Source organism: Pollachius pollachius (genome assembly GCF_949987615.1).
Source record: "Pollachius pollachius genome assembly, chromosome: 9".
NCBI lineage: Eukaryota > Metazoa > Chordata > Actinopteri > Gadiformes > Gadidae > Pollachius > Pollachius pollachius.
Genome location: NC_136942.1, coordinates 21,308,467 through 21,328,275, shown reverse-complemented (window position 1 = coordinate 21,328,275; position 19,809 = coordinate 21,308,467). Strand labels below are relative to the sequence as shown.

General features: G+C 48.8%; 1 protein-coding gene across 1 annotated transcript in view; it reads left to right on the top strand.

Annotated features, from left to right (window-relative positions):
* syt7a (synaptotagmin VIIa) overlaps window positions 1-18,401 on the top strand; it is a gene marked incomplete at both ends in the record, with an annotated part of 63,760 nt that extends 45,359 nt beyond the window's left edge. Inside the window, 7 exons of the mRNA XM_079743145.1 lie at window positions 2,375-2,506; window positions 12,558-12,660; window positions 13,958-14,225; window positions 14,707-14,876; window positions 15,443-15,557; window positions 16,573-16,772; window positions 18,297-18,401. Coding sequence (XP_079599271.1) covers window positions 2,375-2,506; window positions 12,558-12,660; window positions 13,958-14,225; window positions 14,707-14,876; window positions 15,443-15,557; window positions 16,573-16,772; window positions 18,297-18,401 — 1,093 coding nt within the window. The remainder of the gene's footprint in view (window positions 1-2,374; window positions 2,507-12,557; window positions 12,661-13,957; window positions 14,226-14,706; window positions 14,877-15,442; window positions 15,558-16,572; window positions 16,773-18,296) is intronic.
* Between the last annotated feature and the right edge of the window lie 1,408 nt (window positions 18,402-19,809).

The following is a 19,809-nucleotide window of genomic DNA, read 5'->3' as shown; positions in this document are numbered from 1 at the left end:
GTCTGTGTGTGTGTGTGTTTGGTGTGTGTGTGTGTGTGTGTTTGTGTGTGTGTGCCTGCTGGTGTATGTCTGTGTGTGTGTGTGTGTGTGAGGCAGAGGGGGCAGTGAACAATGAGGGATGTTGAAGGGCAGATTACATGTGTGTCCCTTCAAAACAAATCCCTTTCTACTGAGTTCTGCTCCATCTCAGGCAGACTTGATGATCGCCAAAACACACATTAGCCACATAAAGCACATATGACACCGTGTCATTGTCATTATTCTAAAGGTTATAGAGCCTCTTCCTTGCTGTTGCGGTTCCTCTCCTTTTTAGCAGAAACGCCCGCGGGATGATTTATGACAGGGTGACATGGGAGGAGACATGACCTATTGTTCCGGCCAGTTCATTTCAGTCCTGGCCGGCTTCCCCTGGCAGGTGATTCACTCCTCCCCGTCCGGCTGATGTCAGAGACACCGCTCCCCTGCCCTGAAACCATCTGACCAAATGAATCTCTCCTGGTCGCCGAGCCGTCTTGGCCGGGAGTCAAACCTCTTAGGGTGGGCGTCGTTAAGGTCCCCCCCGTATCCATCTTCCTGCCGGAGTCTTCGCTCTCCACTGGAAGTGTTTTGCCAATAAGGCGGAGTGTTAACACCCATAGTGGAGTGTCACTGGGAGGAGGAGGAAACCAGTAATGAATCTAATTTACAGTTAGTTATTCCGTAACACGCCATTAACCTTTAAGTTGTATAACTTGGAGATTATCAAAGGGGTGTGAGATGGTAAAGTAAATGTAAAGTAGACGGGCAATCCATATTCTTAAGCAGTTTTAGTATAATGTGAGATATGGTGAAAGGCATAATAAACGGGCTTCATTAAAAAAATAAGAGAAATTATTTTAAGATGAGTAGTAGATAGGGAGGGGGGAAGGGAGGGGAGGAGAGGGAGAGAGGAAGAGACGGAGGGGAGGGGGGAGGGAGGGGAGGGAGAGAGGGAGGGGAGGGAGGAGAGGGAGGCAGGGAAGGGAGGGACGGAGAAGGGAAGGAGGGATGGAGGGAGAGAGGGAGGGAAGGGAGGGAGGGAAGGAGGGAGAGAGGGATGACTTGAAAGCAGATGATGGGGATGAAGAGAACAGAAGAGGAACATATATATATACAGAAAATATATAGGTCTATAGATATAATATTATTACTAAGTATATAAATATATGCACACAATACTACACCCAGATAACAGAGGATGAATGTGATGAGGGACGGAGAGTGCTGGCCCAGAAACCAGTGACACTGGGAGAGCAGCAGGAACACCTTGACTCAAATAGAAGCAGTTAGTCCAGATTTTGCTAATGAGGCTTAATTAAATGTTCACTCTGGAGAAACCAGAAGAGGTAAGTCTAGAGGGAAAGATTAAATAACTGCATAAAGAACTGTATTTGGGTGGCTGTGTTTATGTGTGTGTGTGTGTGTGTGTGTGTGTGTGTGTGTGTGTGTCACTATGTGTACATTTGATTATATGGTGTGTGCTTGTTTGCTTGTGTGTGTTTTGAAATGAAAATGTAAAATGTAAATGTGTGTTTATTTGTCTCTGTGTCTTTTTGTATGTATGTTTCAAGTGTGTGTGTAAGTTGGTGTATGTGTGTGTGTTTTTTTTGTTGCTGTATGATGGTGAAACAGGCCCACTCCTGTGCTTTGTTTGTGTGCCAGAGGGAGGGAGTGTTTGTGGTTGTCATTGAGCGGTGTGTTGACGCTCTTTGTTTCTGCATAATTCATTGACATGTGTGTCTGTGGCAGCGCCGGCTGCTGAATATCAGCCATTAACTCAGAGCCGTTAAGCACTCTGCAATTGATGTCTTCATGACATGTTGGGAAAGCATGTCTGCTCCTTCTTTGCTTCATTCCAATGAAACCATGGCGGTTTTATAAGGAAGGGCTTTCAGGCCCACATCATCTTCATATCCTTCCCTGAATCAGAGGGTCTGTTGTTTACTGGTGTGGTAGCAATACTTTTGCCCTTGCTGCCAATGTATAATGTGTCTATATATGACCTCTCATTCCTTCCCTGCACCACATCTTCTTACTCTCCCTGGTGCCCCCCCCCTCCCACTCCTCTTCCTCCTCAACCGTCTTTCCTGATTCCTCTCCCCCTTGCATCATCTGTTACATTTTTCCTTCTTCTTCCCTTCTTCTTCTTCTTCTTCTTCTTTTTCTTCTCCTTCTTGTTCTTCTTGTTCTTGTTCTTCTTGTTCTTCTTGTTCTTCTTGTTCTTGTTCTTGTTCTTGTTCTTGTTCTTCTTCTTCTTCTTCTTCTTCATCTTCTTCCTCTCCCTCTCCTCCTCCTCCTTGGCTGTTGTCTCTTGTCCTGTGTCTTACCTGTGTCTCTGGTGTTTTGGGGAAGCCAGTGAGGGGAAGATGGTGGTGCTCTCGCTGGCCATCGGGTTGGCTGAGCAGGACGACTTTGCCAATATCCCTGACCTGCAGGAAACAGCGCAGGCAGCTCCAACCAATCAGGAGCCCACTCCTCCGGACAAGAGGTACCAAGCGAAGCGATGAGTGCCTGGCGTGTGTGTGTGGGCGTGCGTGTGTGGGCTTGTGTGTGTGAGTGTGTGTGTGTAACTGGAGAATATCTGCATGTGAGGAGGGAGAGATGACAGCCTTTGAATTTATCTGTGAAATTTGACAGAAAAGAACAGGATACGTATCAGTGTTTTTTCTCAATACCGGTTTTACGGAACAGCTTTCTAGCGCCCTTCAGTGAGTCATTGCTCTGGGAAGCATTGGTCCACAGGATTAGGGAAAGCAGGAGAACAATCAGCAAACGTGTAGACAATCTGGTGCAGAACATCCACCTCTGATACGACACTCCTGTAGATGGAAGAAAGCAGTTCAGATGCCAGTTGTACGGCAGCGACAACCTCGTAAATCACTGCGATAAGATTACTACCAGTGCTCAAGCTTTGTTGGCCGATGAAAAATACCAGACAATCAAATGAAAGAGTATTGCCTTGCGTAGCGCCATCGTCCTCGTGTCCCTGCCATGCTGTAGGGCTTGTTTATCACAAGGTCACGTTGCAACGACCGCCGCTATTTTGGGAGCATAGGCTCATATGAATCTAAGTTCCTTATGTTAGAAGTAATGTTGTTTTGGACAATGTTTGCTAACTACTCTTGAAACGATGTGTCGTGGTGAGACATTATTGTGTTTGAAACTTCCAAAGTGTTTCTCATGCAGAAGCTGGCAAAACCCAGAATATATTTGCCTTTGTTATGGTATATTTACGTTGATTTAGCAATGCAAAGTACTAAAACTCTCACAGAAAGCCCATGAATCATTGTGATGTTCAAGCCCTATTCCTGTCACATTCTGCCATCAGGCTCCCTCCAACCGTTACCTCATCTCTGTGTTTGCGTTCCACGGACCTCCTCCCTCTGGTATTTGTAGTTTTTTCCATGCCTGCCCTCCCCTCCTCCCCTGTTCCTTGCTCTCCTCTTCCCCTGCTCATTAGCCTCCTCTCATCCTCCCCGCCTGGCGTCCAGGCGACTCTGGCAGGCCCAGAAAGCCCTCCTCGTTATCCCACAACATGTTAGTCACTTACACAAACATGCAGCTAAAAATACATCCTTCCCTTTGCCAGCTACCCCCCTCGCACGCTTGCGCAGGCACACAAACACACACACACACACACACGTCTAAGTGAAACACACGCACACACCAAAGAGGACCTGATTATTTTTCCTCCAATATTTCCAAGGATGGATCCCCTGCATCGTGCTTGTTTTTGGTTGCTAGAGAACATCGATGAAGACGAGTTTCTGCCCAGAATGTGGTGCGTAATTGGTGGTCTTTAGATATATTTTTCAAACACGTAAATAGACACAAACTTTGAACATCAATCCCAGAGCCCAGGTTTATGTTCTTGTTTTTTTCCGTTCCCTTCGGATGCTCGTCTGAGGATGTCGTATCGTTCAGCACAGAGTCCATTTGTGTGTTCGGTCCGATTCAAGGCTAAACGTGACACACTTGATTTCCCTCTGCGCTCCAATCACAGCATTTCAGACTTACTGGGACACTGTGACCAATCAGAGACACTTTGGAGATGTGTAATAGGACTCCCATCCTTGAAATAAAATCGTGGTACTGAGTCGAACAAATTCTGATTCGCTCGTCCCACCAATTACTGTTAGGTGTTTTATCAATTTGATGCCTCCTTTATACCTTTTGTCCAGTTTTAAACTGCTCCCTGTTTTCCCAGAACATCAGTGTGCACTAAGGCGTCCGTGGCACGGTTGACGTCATGCAAACAGGCCCTCTTCCTGTGGCCGTCCGGGGACTTTTAATGATGCACCGTGGAGAACCGGCTCAGACCGTGGCTTCCACTCAGGGCCAGACATCCCCCCAGAACTACTGGCCTCGCTCATTTACATGAGACTTGCAGAGTTGAGCTGTTGGTCAGCCACTCCTGCAAAACCCATTTTGATGTGTTTCTTTTAGGCTTTTTTCATGCAGAACTGATTCAGGCTTTCCTAAATCCCTTCAATTCCACGCAGAGTTACAGTTCATTCTAACGAGTCTTCGTTTAACAATTACTCTAATTGTGAAATTGGGATAAGTGAGAAAAACAATATGTTCCTTCCCAATGCCGTTATGCAGTTAGTCTCCAGAGTACAGAAAGTGTTCGGTGTTAACCTGGGAGGTGAATTCTTTCATGTCAAATCAACCCACATTGGTGGAGGACAGAAGCCTTTTTAAAGTGGTGGCTGTGGATTACCCGGGCCTTGGTTTAATGTCACTAATCCAGGATTGAATGACTGTCAGCCTGAGATGTGTAAAAGAGAGGAAGTCAGTTTTCGGCAGGAGGAAAGGGGGATAAAGTGAAGCCATAATGAGGGCTTTGATGGTTTCGCTTCCTCTGCTGAGCAGTGTATTCCTCCTCTGAGCTGTTAATAATTCCACTTGAAGAGCTCATTGTTGTGTTTATTTAATGACAAATTACAATTCCAAATATATGGTAAATGATTTAGCCACACTAATGGCGTGGCTATATTTAGCAGCGTTACATAAACAGTGGATCCCACGGACGGCCCGTGGATTAGAGATGCAAGGTGTGTGTGTGCCGTGAGCCGGGTGAATAGCATCTCTCCCCGGTGTCGCTGCTGACTATTCAGATGTCTGGCCATGATTTAATCAATCACTGGTACGCTGCGTTGCATCTTCTGAACAGGGCTCTCAGGCTTGTCTCCATCTGGAGACAAAGCTGCTGTTACTAATCCACCAGCAGCAGCAGCCTCCCTCTCCTCAGCCCTGTCTTCACAACCTGCATCCTCCATCATGTGTCCTCCATGTGCCAACCCACAGCCTCTCCTCCATCCTACCACTTACAGTACGGCATGCTTTAAACGCTGATTGCCTTGATTTGGAAACTTTAGATTCTGATGCATTTGCACATAAAAGTTAACAGTTCTCTAATATCAACTTTTTGCATACAAAAATGTATTTATTGTTATTATGTAAATATGATTATGTAATAACAATAAACCTGTCTTCCTTGAAGGGGGGCGAGGCCTTATGTCAGCCAAGGTCTGGTGATGAATTGGCTCCCACATTCAGACAGAAAACCTTTCGAAAAAATGAGAGAGAGAGAGAGAGAAAGAGAGAGAGAGAGAGAGGCTTCTGCACCGGAGCTAGAAAACATCAGGAGGAAGGCAAATCCTTGATGAGATTGTCTCCCATCAGCCTGTAGCTTTAGCAGTGCGTATTGCTTCATTATGGCTCATAATTGGCAATCCAAACAAACCGACAATTATGCCGAATAGACCCCCCGAGAAGGTGGCTCCGCTCGGCACAGTCATTACACTCCTCTGCTGACCTCGCGAGCGTGGGCATTGCTCGATGGGCCCCAGCGTGGCCCCTGCCGCTCCGGTTCTCCCTCAGAGAGCTCACAGGGGGACTCTAATTGCTCTGTTCCTCACAGTCACACTGGGCGGGGCGGGGGCGGGGCGATCGCTTTAAAGCAGCGTCAGCGCCTGCAGCGCTGGCTGTGGTGGGAGAAGGCAGCAGTGGTTACACTGTGTTCCCTTGTTTTGACTGCAGGCCTCTTCTCCTTAATGGGGACGTTGGCTTCTGGGGGCCTCCCATAGGTTGGGAGCTCAGAGAGCTTAATTGGCTGCTGGACGACTGGAGCCTGTGTAGGTTTTTCTTTGAACTTGTGGAATGGTGGATGCATAGGTTCTTTACTGTGCCTATACTGGGAAGGCAACTGTCCATGAATGAAGGGAGATGGGATGTGGATGGAGAACGGGGGATGATTCCCTGTGGCGCGCTAATGTGGAGGCCATTTGCCCCGCGGTCTTTCAATTATTCATCCGTGCACATTACGTAATTCTACGAGCCAGTGAACGCGGGCTTGTTTTGGTATTATTTTATCCTCAGATGGAGATGCCCCCTGCCTCAATGATATCACAACCAAAATGTAATTTGGCAAGTTCTGACAATGAAAGAAGGAAAGGAAGGCGGAGAGGAAGAAATCACACTGCAGATGGTTTGTTTGAAGCCAACACTAATGATAACACTCTCATTTAATAGGTGGTGTGTCTCTGCCAATAACGTCTTAATCAGACGACGGTGGGTTCATGCAGAATTATATAATGCAGGGTGTGAACGCCGGGCTGGCGTAGCCTAACAACATGCATGGACATGTACGCCTGTTTGCATCCACATGAACAACAACAAGGAGAGAGAACTGTCATCTAAAATTATGAGTTTTGTCGTCATTAATGGCTCGATGGTCTGCAATATCCCCATGTACAGTGTGTGTGAAATGTCATGGAAAATGACGTGGGGATCTTGCCGTCATTGATGTTGCTCGATGCCCTACACACAGGCCTGTAAACATGGGAGGTGATTGTGTTTGCTCTGTTGGCCTCCTATAGGGCTCCTCCTTTCTGCGCTAGCCTCTCCCATGACTTCTACCCTTGGGGGTCTCGGCTTAAGATCCCCCCCCCCTCCCCCCCTCGGGCCTAATGCTCCCTGCAGCAGCCACGCTTACTCACGTCCACATGCTAGGAGAATGAAGGGGAACGAAATAGGCAGATAAAGTGGCACACACACACATAAACAAACACACATGCACATGCCCGAATACACACATAAACACACACATACTTAAACACACACACACACATACACATGCCCGCACACACACACACATGCAGACACACTCCCATATAATCACACACACACAAACCCATACGCATGCCCGCACCCACACATAAACACACACACATAAACACACACACATAAAAACACACACACACACCACAAACACACACATGCACATGCCCGCATACACACATAAACACACACACACACACACACATAAACACACACACACACACACATACACATGCCCGCACGCACACATGCCTGCACACAATATCACATAAACACACACATACATACCAAACAGCACGCACAAACATACACAAACAAACATAAGCATGCATACACATTCATATGCTCACATGTGTATACGCACACACACATATGCTCAGATATCCACACACACACACACACACAGACACACACACATATGAACACTCAAACACTCATCCATGAGTACGCTGCAGAGCAGATAGGGTCAGAGGGCACGTCCATTCTCCTGGCAGGAGAGTGGTATGTAGGCCGTGTTTATCCCCTGGTGCTCATCCATGCAATGTTGTTGTTGTTGATGTTGTGCTGCAGAAGACACTCTAGTCAGCAGGTCGCCGATGCAAGTGCACATCCCCCCCGCTTCCCCCGCTCCGCCGCTCCGTAGATGGACGGTGATGGCGTAGGCTGGCTATTAGCAGCGTTAACCTAAGCTCCACGGAATACAGGAGAAACAGGTATGCCAATCTGCCGGCAGCGGCCTCAGAGGCAAACCGGATTCAACGGCTATTCATAATGTCTGCCCGATTTGAGTTGCTGCGTTTAATGGACTTTTAAAACATTGATTTACTTATTTTTAGAAGGGAGGATTTTGTTTTGGCGGGATTCCACCGGAGCGCTGATCAAAGTGTTCCGGCCGTTCCCTCAGAGGGGAGGCTGAGGGAAGAGAGAGGGTTGATCAGAAGCACCACATCCTTTAACTCCACTCCCTTACTGAGTGGTCTCACCAGGATCCCTGTCCACCCAGTTAAACGTTCCAGGGACAGGAGCAGCACAGCAGCAGGGCGCTGGAGGTGTGTGCTGTGCATTCTGATGAACAACAGGAGGGAGTCATACCAGTCCACACGGACTCAGAGGAAAACACTTGTTGTTCATTTGTCAATTGATACAACGATTTGTATCGCTGCATCAACACAGGGTCCTACTGCAGCTGGCGGAGGACGCACTTCAGCGCCCCATGCCTGTTCCACCTCAACACCAAGTTAAACAAATACAGCACGACTCCAGAGCCAGGCTCCCGCCCAACGCATACACGCTGCAAACCCGGGAAAACAACTATTGATCCTCGTCGGTGAGGCTATTCTGGGCGGGCTTGTTTCCCTGCGCCGCCGCAGCCGGAGCGAGACAGAGAGCTGAGCGTGTGCCGGCCCTATGTGCTGTCACATCGTCAGGGCTCAGTGCTGCAGTGTGACCAGCGGCTCTGCCTGCGCGGTGCGGCCGCCGCATGTGCTGATGCCGCTGCGCCGGGCGCTGCCCGCGTTACATAAGGAGAGCTTCGCTTCCCCGGCTTGCCGCTGCTCTCTGCATCACCGTGCCCCGATGACAAGGACGCACACATCTCATCTCAGGCAGCGCCGCCGAGAGACCGCGCTCACATACGACAGGGATTCGGCTGCAGGGTGTGTGCTTGCTTGTGTGTGTGCGTGTTTGTGCGTGCGTGTGTGTGTATGTGTGCGGTATGTTTGTTGTTGTGGAGGGGTGGGCATTATGGGTGTGTGTGTGTGTGTGTGTGTGTGTGCGAACAAGGTGATTCTGGAGATGGGCTTTCTCTGTCTCTCGCGTCTCTCTCCAGCCTCGGAGTGGAGTCTCACCCCCCCCCCTCCCCCCTCCCCCCTCCCCCCCCCCCCCACACACACACACACCTCCTCCTCCTGCGAGCTGCTGGCTCCCCGGTCAGGTAACAAACCAAACGGATAGTATCACAGGACGGTGAAGCTCCACCCCCCGTCTGCCTCCGTACGTCCGTCCATGTGTGTGTGTGTGCGTGAGGCTCTCACCCGTACCTGTCATATATCCTACCTTATCTTCTCAATGTCTTCTGTGGGGTTATTCTGCCTGTTTGCTGCCCTCCCCTCCCTGCTCCCCTCCCTGCCTTCTCCCCCCTACAACCAGCGGACCCCCCCCCTCTCCCCCCCATCGGGACCAACCCCCTTCCTGTCAGGGCCCCCCCCCCCCTCCTCACTGCCAGCGCTACCCTGTATGTATGGTCTGTGTTTCTGGAGCCGTTGCTATGCCAACACCCCACTTTTCCTGCTTAAAGCTTTTTTAAGAATACCCTAAAAATGTAGCCCAGCCTGCCTTCTACTGGCAGCAGGGGACAACTGCAGGCCGTGTGCTCAAAACTAACGCACAAACACACACACACACAAACACACGCATACAAAGGGAATTCAAAAAACGCATAAAAATAAACAAACAATAAAAGTTTGAATTTTGAACGGGTTACACTACAGCACGTTATTCGCTTGATATAGTAAATCTATATTTCTTAACATTTACATCCAGACATTTATAAGAAGCTTTTATCTAGGACTTACAAGTAAGGCTGAGGACATTTGAAGCAAACAACCCAAAACTAGAGTAGCTACACCCTAAAAGGCGTATGGCTGCACGGCCTAGTTACACCAAAAGAAGAGCAGCAGAACTCAGACCTCCTCCTCTGCCTCCTGGTACAGAGCATCTGGGCTGGTGCTGTAGAGCCGGGGGGGAGAAGGACACCGTGAATGCACCAGCCCTCACCTGAGAATGCCCCCCACAGCTGAATGGCGCATGATGGACGAATGATGTGTGAAGACTCCCCCTCCTCACAACACAGGGGGGCGCAGCAGGAGGAGGAGGAGGAGGTCACCTCCCTAGACTACCCCCTCTCCCCCTGAGATTAGGGCCACCCTTTGGTGTTGAGAACAACAAACCAAACCCCCTAGGCCCCCGCCCTCCTTGTTTCTGATGTCTTTTTATTTTGTTTTATTTGAGTCAGCCTTTTCTGCTCTTCTTTTGAACTCGTCCCCTGCAGTTCAGTCTCTGGGTGAAGTTAGCACACATCCAGCCAGTGCAGTGACCTCCCTTGACGACTGCTACGACTAACAGAGGAGTAGTCTCCCTCCCCCTCCCCCCTAGAGGTGGTTGCCCTCCCTCCTTCCCCCCCTCTTGCTCTGGTTTATCTGCCGATTGAAACATCCAGAGTGATTGTCTGTGTTCCCTTGTCTTGTTTGCTTGCCTCCTCTGTCTGTCTGTGTGTCAGTATATCCCCCTCGCGGTTCTGTCTGTGTCTTCTGCCACAAATACTGGACAAAAATAAACTCAGTGTTACGTTCAGCAATCAGTCCTCGTCAAATTTAAAATCCTGGGTGCCAGAGAAACGTACGGTCCAATCCACAGAAGGCCCATTTCCTCCCCGTTGGGAGACCAACACAGAATGCTGGCCAGACAGACAGAGTTTCTCCGGGCTCCTCCTCCTATTTTGACTAAGCATTGCCTTCACTCTTTGAGTGACAACTTGCATATTTCATATATGCACATGTTGCCAATGCCAGATATGTGCTTTGGCCTGCCTGTCCCTAAACCACACTTTTACAGTGTTGCTAGATAATTAGAGCAAAACAAAGTGGGTAGATTATGAGTCATGTAATTTGAAGGGACGTAAAAAAATATTTCGCAACACTCTAAATGTGCACATCCAATTATTTTTGTAATTTATATTATATTTATATTCTATATTACTCTGTTTTGGTATTATATCTGAAACTATTTTTTTGTGTGTTTTCAGTTGTGTTCATTAAAGATGGCGGTTTCTGCTCTCTGGTGTTGATCAATGACGGTGTCTGTATTTACTTTATGTTCTCCGCTCTGTTTCCTCTCCTCAGCATACGTTTGCCCTTCCGTCTCCTGTTTGATATATTCTGTGTGTTCTTCTTTTATGTTTGTAATTTAATTTTATTCTTTGATACTTAAGACTGAACCAAACTAAGTCTCTATTGTGTCTTTCTTCCCCTATCTTTTTCTTGCAGCTCTTTCTTTGTTAATTCTATCTCTCTCTAACATACTGGTATTTGTGAAGGCCTCTCTGTTTTTGCTTTGGGTCTTTTCTCTGCTGCCCATTGCTGTATTAATGCTCTCTCTCTTCTGAACAGAATATGCTTCCTAACTCTTGCCTGTTTTTGTCCGTCCTCTTCCTTCTCATGTCTGCGTTCCTCTGTCCATCCTCAGTCTGTAAATGGCGTGTGTTTCACTGTGTTATCTCCTGTCCTGTGTATCTCTCTAACTCTTGGTTCTGATGCCTAACAGTGTTCTCATCGCCTCTTCTCGTGCCTTGACCCGTGTGCTACTCACTGCTCTCTCGTCAGTGGTGTGTCCGGTGTGTCACATCGCATTGGTCCACACTTTGTCAATCCTTCTTTCACCGCTTTCTGACTCTTAACTTCATTTTTCATTTCTTTCCATATTCTTATTTGTGTATTATCTATTCTCTATTGTTGCTATTGTGGTTGTTGTTGTTTTTTCACTGCTTTGAGAGATTGCCTTTGTGTTTTTAATGACGTTGAATGTAGAGGCTTTTCTCTCCGGATGTCTAACAGGAAGTGGTGTTTTCTTTAACAATCTTCTAGACAACACCCAGCAATGCTTAAATGTTCCTCCAAGCAGCAGATGCTGCTGCAAGGCCCCTGAACCCTCAAACATGTCTGTTTATTTTTTGATCTCTTTAATTAGTGCGCCTGGCTGTAATAGTCAACACTCTCACACATCCATCAAACTGTAGATTCTGTGAAATGAGCCGCGGTCCCCAACATCTGTCCCTGTCCTATATGTGTCCTGTACCTGTCAGCCCAGAACAACGTGCTGTCACACGTATATATGTGTCGTCATACATGTGTGTCCTGTATAAATGTTCAGAGTGCATAGGGGGAGACATCATGTATGTTATAAAGAATATCAAATGGTGTGAAATGTTTCCCCTCTTTGGGTGAAGTGTCTCTTTTGGATGCTTACCAAAAGTAGACCTCTGTAGAGACATCCCCGAATCAAATCATCGCTCAGAGTGGCTAGACACATGAAACACCCTTAATTCTGGTGCCCACTTGTCATTCGGGTGAAGAATTTGGCAGCGGCCCCATCTTCAACTTACACGTAGAGGCAGCTCAACCTCCAACAGATCCCCCAACCAGATGCAACCCTGAACTTAATGTGTAACTTGTGGGAAAATGGTACAAAAAAAGATGCATATTCCCCTTTTCTTTTGTATTCTTGGGATTTCTTTCCACTCAACCTATCTCTATCTGCCTCCATCTCCCTCTCCCTCTTTGGATAGTAGCTGGTCAGCGTCGCTCTCACCACCGCCCTGTCCCGGCACCAACTGCTGTCTGTTTCCTCTCCCTCCACAGAGGCAACAAGCCAGTGAACAGCCCCAAGGGCCACCCCCCTGATGCTGACGGGCGTTCCTCTGTCACAGACCTGGCCAACTCTCTTACTGGAGACATGGTGATGGTAAGACCCAGCCCGCTCAGACCCAGCCCCACTCCCCTTAACCTCCACCCCCCTCTCACCCAGCACAGCACCCCTTCACCTCCATCACCCCTCCTCCCCCTCAGACCAGCCCTACCCCCTAACCCACACCTGCCCCAGTAAACAAAGTGTAGGCCCCATACACCGGGGCCTCTGTGTCAGTAACACAACATTACCACGCTCAGACTGCTGAGCCACGTCACGGCCTTGCTAATGGGAAACCCAACAGGTGCTTAAGGAAAGCCAGCTGCTGAAAATTACAGAGGCAGCGTTTCAAAGAAGCAATCAAGTGAGGCGTTGCGTCGCCGGTGACTCACGCTGTTGTGATTTAGTTTGGGTATTAGAAGGCGGGTTCACGTTGACCGCGAAAATAACAAATAACACTTTGCCGTGCGGAGGGGGAACACATCACAACAAAGATCTCCGTTACAGGATTAGAAGGAGCAGAACTTTCAAGTACAAAGGTGACTCATCGGTGACTCAAGGAGTATTTAGGACTCTAAAGGAGATGTGCGATATGCAAAGCGCCCCTTTTGAAGTGTCATTAGCGCAGTATTGTCTGAGCGGTTCCCACTCTAAATGAGCTTATACTTTTTGGGTTTCTTTCTCTCTCTCACACTCACTATTCCCCTCCCCATCTGGCAGTCTAGTAGAGGGCGCGAGATGAACAGCAGAGGATAAAGGGTGTAGAGAAAAAGGTTTAGGGAGGAAGGGGAGGGGCGGTGGATGAGCAAGAGGGAGAGCCAAATCAAAACAGGGTGAATACAGCGGCAAGTCAAGGATGTCAACCATAGTCTCTCTCTCTCTCTCTCTTTTTCTCTCTCTTTTTATCATTCTCTCTCTCCCCCTCTCTCTACCACTCTGGGGGAGAGAGAGGGGGACTGTCTCTGTCTCTGTCTATTGGGTTTCATCAGATAAGAGCTTTTTAGGACCTTTTAAAGGAAGGGAGAGTGTCTGGGAGAGGGGGAGATAATGGGAGGTCTAGAGCTGCCCTATCTTCCATCAGGGTTCCTGCTGCCTCTTAAGAACATCAGTCGTGAAATTAAACCCTCGCCGTCTGCTTAATGTCAGGCCAATCTCCTTTTGTTTTGCAGCCTCATAAAATGAGCGCTCTGTGCCGGCATCTCGCTGCGAAAACATGTGTCAGTCGTCCCCATCCCAGTGTGTCACCTAGTGTCGCTTTGAGAAGGTGTGTGTGTGAGAGAGTTTGTGGGAAATGAGGTGATCACAGGATGGTCCTTCAGTCAACACGTGGTGTCCCGCCCCCGGCTCGTTTCAGCTGTCCCCGGGGTCGGAGGAGGACGACGGCGAGGGGCCCGTCAGCGAGAAGCTGGGCCGCATCCAGTTCAGCATCGGCTACAGCTTCCAGGACTCCACCCTGACCGTCAAGATCCTGAAGGGCCAGGACCTCCCCGCCAAGGACTTCTCGGGCACGTCGGACCCCTTTGTCAAGCTCTACCTGCTGCCCGACAAGAAGCACAAGCTGGAGACCAAGGTCAAGAGGAAGAACCTCAACCCCCACTGGAACGAGACCTTCCTGTTCGAGGGTCAGTGAGTGATGGGGTTTGTTGGTGGGGGTACAGCCCCCTGACTGTTGGAGCACACATACACACAAACACAAACAAAAACAGACACACACACACACACACGCGCGCGCGCGTACACACACAGGCACGTATACATGCAGCTAAAGAAACACAAACACACATACCCCCACACTTGTATACATGCACACACACACAGACACATGTGTGCACTCACGTACACAGAAACACACAGACACACACTTCCTTACTCAAAAACATACAACAGAAGCAGAAGAGCAGGTACTGTCTTCACAACAGCCATTGTGAAGCCAGAAGCCATTCAGGAACTTAAACAACCCAGGCTTTGTTAGTGCACTCATGATACAAGGCGCCCATCCTCGTCGTTCAGCCCCTCAGCTCATTGTCCCTCGCCCATCAATAGCTGTGCTCTCGATGCGATCTGTCACAGCCCGTCTCCTTCTGTCCCTCCTTCCCCCCCCAGGGTTCCCGTACGAGAAGGTCCGGGAACGCACCCTGTACCTACAAGTGCTGGACTACGACCGCTTCAGCAGGAACGACCCCATCGGGGAGGTGTCCATCCCCCTCAACAAGGTGGAGCTGGGCCAGATCAAGACCTTCTGGAAGGAGCTGAAGCCCTGCATGGACGGAGCGGTGAGTTTGGGGGATGATAGGTGGTCAGGTGGGGTGTAGGGGCAGAGTGGGGGCATAGAGTGGGTGATTATGGAGTGGAGGGGGGGGTCCGCCACGATCCGTCACTGATGGCTGATTATGTTGTTGTTGCTGCTGTTGTTGCCGCTCCTCTGCAGGTGTCTCGTTTTAACATCCCAGCCCCAGAAAGTGAACTCTGGTGTCAGTGCAGGGTAGTGTAGGTAGAGCGTAGTCAATGCACCATCTGCCGTCGCCCTGGTGCTGAAAGGACAGCGGCTCTGGAATGCAATACAAAATATATATTCATTCACATCATCCGACTGTGCGTGCACGCGTGTGTGCGTCTGTGTGTATGTGTGTGTGTGCGTCTGTGTGTATGTGTGTGAGTGTGTCTGTGTCTGTGTGTGTGTGTGTGTGTGTGTGTATGTGTGTGTGTGTGTGTGTGTTTGTATGTATGTATGTATGTCTGCATACGTTAAATTTCAATGGAAATGTATGTCATTTGTCGAATAAAGAAAACCCTTTAAAATGTGTGTAAAAAGTGTTTGTGTGTCTCTCTCTTTCCCCAGGGAAGGCGAGGTGACCTGCTGGTGTCTCTGTGCTATAATCCCACTGCTAACACCATCACTGTGAACATCATCAAAGCACGCAATCTAAAAGCCATGGATATCGGAGGCACCTCAGGTACACATAACAATTTAGTTTGCTCTGTCTGCATTGTCATCTGAAAACCTCCAGCAGCACATCCACAGCCTGCCCCAGATTCTCCTCAGTCTATCTTCTCCGGTTCCGCGTTCAACACGCTTTCTTAACCGGGCTCTCTGTGTTTCTGCTGGGCTGCACTGCGCCGCACCAGGCCGGCCAGATGACCTTCTCTCCTCCCCGCCGTTTACAGCTCCTCCTCTTCCTACGTGTCCTCTTTATGTCTAATGGGAGTCTGCTCGCTACGTGCGCATGTCGGCTTAGCTCCCTGCACACTGACAGCCCCTGTCTTCAGGCACTGCATGGCTTGCATGGTTTTTGGGTCCCTTCGTGAGAGGGAAGCTGTGGTGTACGACTGTAACACCACTAATTCCCAGGAAAGCAGCAAGAGCAGGGACTTTAAGTACAACAGCAGCAAAGAGTTATGGTAATTCTGTGCCAGAATTTATATTAGAAAAGCCTTTGCCCTGTTTCCATAAATACCTCATCTGTATGTGCCTTGGCTCGGGGGATGGGTTGACCTTGAGTTCTAACTAGGTACTGGCTTCACTTCCGCACTTGCCTCTCTTTTTTTGAACCACTCCCCGCCAGGATAATTACAAAACGAACCCCTCATATGGAGTCAACACGCACAAACATGTGTGCTACAGTTAGACACATAATATATTTCCCCTACTCACTGTGTGTGTGTGTGTGTGTGTGTGTGTGTGTGTGTGTGTGCCTGCCTGTGCGTGTGTGTCTGTTTGTACCTGCATTTGTGTGTGTGAATGTCTGTGTCAATGCATGTGTGTCTGTGTGTGTGTGTGTGTGTGTATGTGTGCATGCCTGCGTCTGTGTGGTGTGTATGTGTGCGTGTGTGCCTATATGTGTGTGTGTGAGTGGTTTCTTGCGTCTGTGTGTTTGTGTATGTGTGTTTGTGTGAGAGTGTGTTCTTGCATCAATGTATGTGTGTGTCTGTGCATGTATGTGTGTGTGTGTGTGTGTGTGCGTGCTCCAGACCCCTACGTGAAGCTGTGGCTCATGCACAAGGACAAGCGCGTGGAGAAGAAAAAGACAGTGACCATGAAGTGCTGCCTCAACCCCGTCTTCAACGAGTCCTTCCCCTTCGACGTGCCCGCCCACGTGCTGCGGGAGACCACCATCATCATCACCGTCATGGACAAGGACCGGCTCAGTCGGAATGACGTGATTGGCAAGGTGAGCCCGACCTGTCCTTTCAGTGCATTTGATTTGATGATTTGTGTATCAGCGTGAGCGTCTCAAAGGGCTTCCCAGGCCCTATGATAGATAGGGTGAGGCGGGTGAGGCGCCGTAGTAACGGGATGAAGTTGCTGCTTACATTGATCACAAAACACCTGAAGATTACTCTATTGATATGCTATCTTCGTCGTTGACTTCCCAATATTGCTCAAATTTCGAGAATATCCTCACCATCCCTGCATTCAGCGCAGCAAGAGAGCGAGACTTCTCCTGTGCTGGATGTGTTATTCAGGAGCGGAGGAGTTAATTAAAATCAGTGGATTTTACAGTGGATAATCAGCTTTTTTTGCACAGCAATCTAAAGCACCAGGCCAAACTCCAGATAGTGTAATTCAAGTCGTTCCATCTAATGTGTCTAATTTTCCTGAATCCATATCAATTCATAGCGAATTGGCTCGGGTGCGGAATGTAATTCGTGCTACTGTCTGAAAACGGGTCGGATTTGCGGGTTTGCAAAATAAAGATGTGATCCAGATGCTTCGGACACCAGCCTTCCGAGTTGCAAGTGGAGAAATCTCCCAACTTTCTTGAGGCATTTCACGGCGGCACGCCCCCTTTTGGTCGGGCCCCCTCGGAATTCTGAGAGCATAACGATTCAGTAATAAGGCTCTCAACAAAAATGGCTGCGCCCCTAAAGAGATTTATTTTCTTTGTATTTGTACCACGTTGGTCATTATCGTTGATTTTAAATGCTCTTACACACTTGATTACATTGCTACTTTATACCGGTCACCGATTTATGCATTGCATGGTCTTGCTGCGTGTAAAATACAATGTAAAGTTGTGTTGTTTGTGTTCAAGCTGGTATGCTAAATAGGCTATTGTAGCTAACAATAAAGAACGATTAGCCAATTTCATGACACAATCACAGAGACTAACGGAAACACTATAAGTGCTCCGAGGCCAGAAATAACGTCACAAGTGCAACTCGGAAGGCTGGTTTCCGAGGCATCTGGATCACACCATAAGACCCATGCAGGACTCTGGGTTGTGTAGTAGGGCCTGGGAAGCCCTTAGCCCTAGGGCTAGGCTAAGGGCTTCCCCCTATGGTATGAACAAAACCTAGCCCTAGCCCCATTATCGTGGGGAAATCTTGAGAAGCAACCTCTTGGTCACGTCTGAACCCGCTCTACCTTCTGAGCTAAGCTCAGGTCGTCAGTTCAGAGCTAGTTCGACCCCGGGTCTGAGTGTCGAGGTGTCACCTCACCCTGCCTGCTCCCGACGAGCTGGCTGTCACCCTGCGTGGTTGACTCCGCCGTCGGTGTGTAAATGTGGGAATGAATGGTTGTAAGCAAACAATTTCCAGTTAAGTCAAATGACACATTTAGAACTAGAGGATGAGTGAGGTGCTGACCAACGAGCCAGCTGGTAGCTGCGAGGTGGATTAAGATTCAGAAGTCAGCTTGTGACCGCTTTGACTGGTTTCTGCTCCTCTGTCCCTCTGTTTCCCCGTGTGTTCAGATCTACCTGTCGTGGAAGAGCGGGCCCGCTGAGGTAAAGCACTGGAAGGATATGATGGGCCGACCGCGCACAAACGTCGCCCAATGGCACGCCCTTAAGGCCTGATCGGCCCCGCCCAGATTCCAGTACCCCCCCTGAGTCCTCCCGCTCTCCCCCCGCCCCCCCGCTCCTCTTCGATTTGATCCTGTCCTTATGCACAAGACTGACTTGCTGCCAGGCTGCGGAACACGGGTACAATTAGCCATCTGCTCTCCTCAAACCTTTACCGCTGGTCCACGGCTCCTCCCCTCAAACCTTTACTGCCGATCCACGGCTCCCCCCCCCCCGTCGGGTTCCTCCCTCTCCTCCCCCTCCTGCTCCTCCATCCCACTCTGCCCGGCGCTACCGTCTACCCCCGGGACCCCCATGCCAATGGTCCCCCTGTTTCTGACTGTCTGTCCGTTCGGCTACACTTCTCCTGACCCGGAGGTTGGGTTGTCCCTCCCTCCCTTCCCGGTGACCCCTAAAGGTTGTGACCTCAAACGCCATTCCACCCCTCTTACTTATACCGATCAACTTATTTACACGGTAGATAGTTGACGGTTACTATAAGAAATACACCACACTTATGAATAAATAAATAACTTATTGATCAAAGCCAATGTATGACCCGGTCTGCAGTATGCTCTGTATTTAACAAATACAGACCTATACAACTTTAACTGCAAAGATCTATATAATGAGCAGACACACAAAACATGTGTGCCTCATAGAAGGGTCTAGTTTCTGTCTTTTTTTCATCAGTTTTATCTGATTTCCAACCTGCCCCTCGTGTTAATATGCATCGGATATTTCCACCACAAACCAGTGGACTTTCTGAATTTAAAAAGCAATCAAACGAACGGTTGATGTTGACTTTGCCAGAGAGCAGCTGGATTCAAAATTAATTCTTAACTTTGTTGTCTCTCTCTCACACACACACACACACGCACACAAACATACACGCGCGCACACACACACAGACACACACACACAAACACACACACACACACACACACACACACACACACACACACACACACACACACACATACACACAGACATAAACACACACACACACACACAGTATCTTCTTCTCTCTACCTTCCTTCTCTTTTCTCCTGTCCTCCTCTCCCCCAACTAGTTTCTCTCGTCCTCCCACCCGGAGCCCTTGTTGTCTGTGTGCTCTAGGTGCTGTGGGTGCTGGACTGTAGCTCTGACAAATTCAAAGATACAAAAAAAGAAAAGCTCGGTAAATACCTGGACTGACTGAACCAGGGAGACGGGAACACAATGAACTTCCGCAAAAGGACCACTCCTCTTCTTCCCCAGACAAAAGGCTCTGACGTGGAGAAAGACAAAAAGAAGATATCATATATATATATATATCAAACACCCCCAAAATACAATGATGTCATTTTTCTGAAAGCCACCAACTGAAGAGGAGAAAAGGTTCTTCCAACGAAAATCTCCAAACTGAAGCAAAGAGCATGTT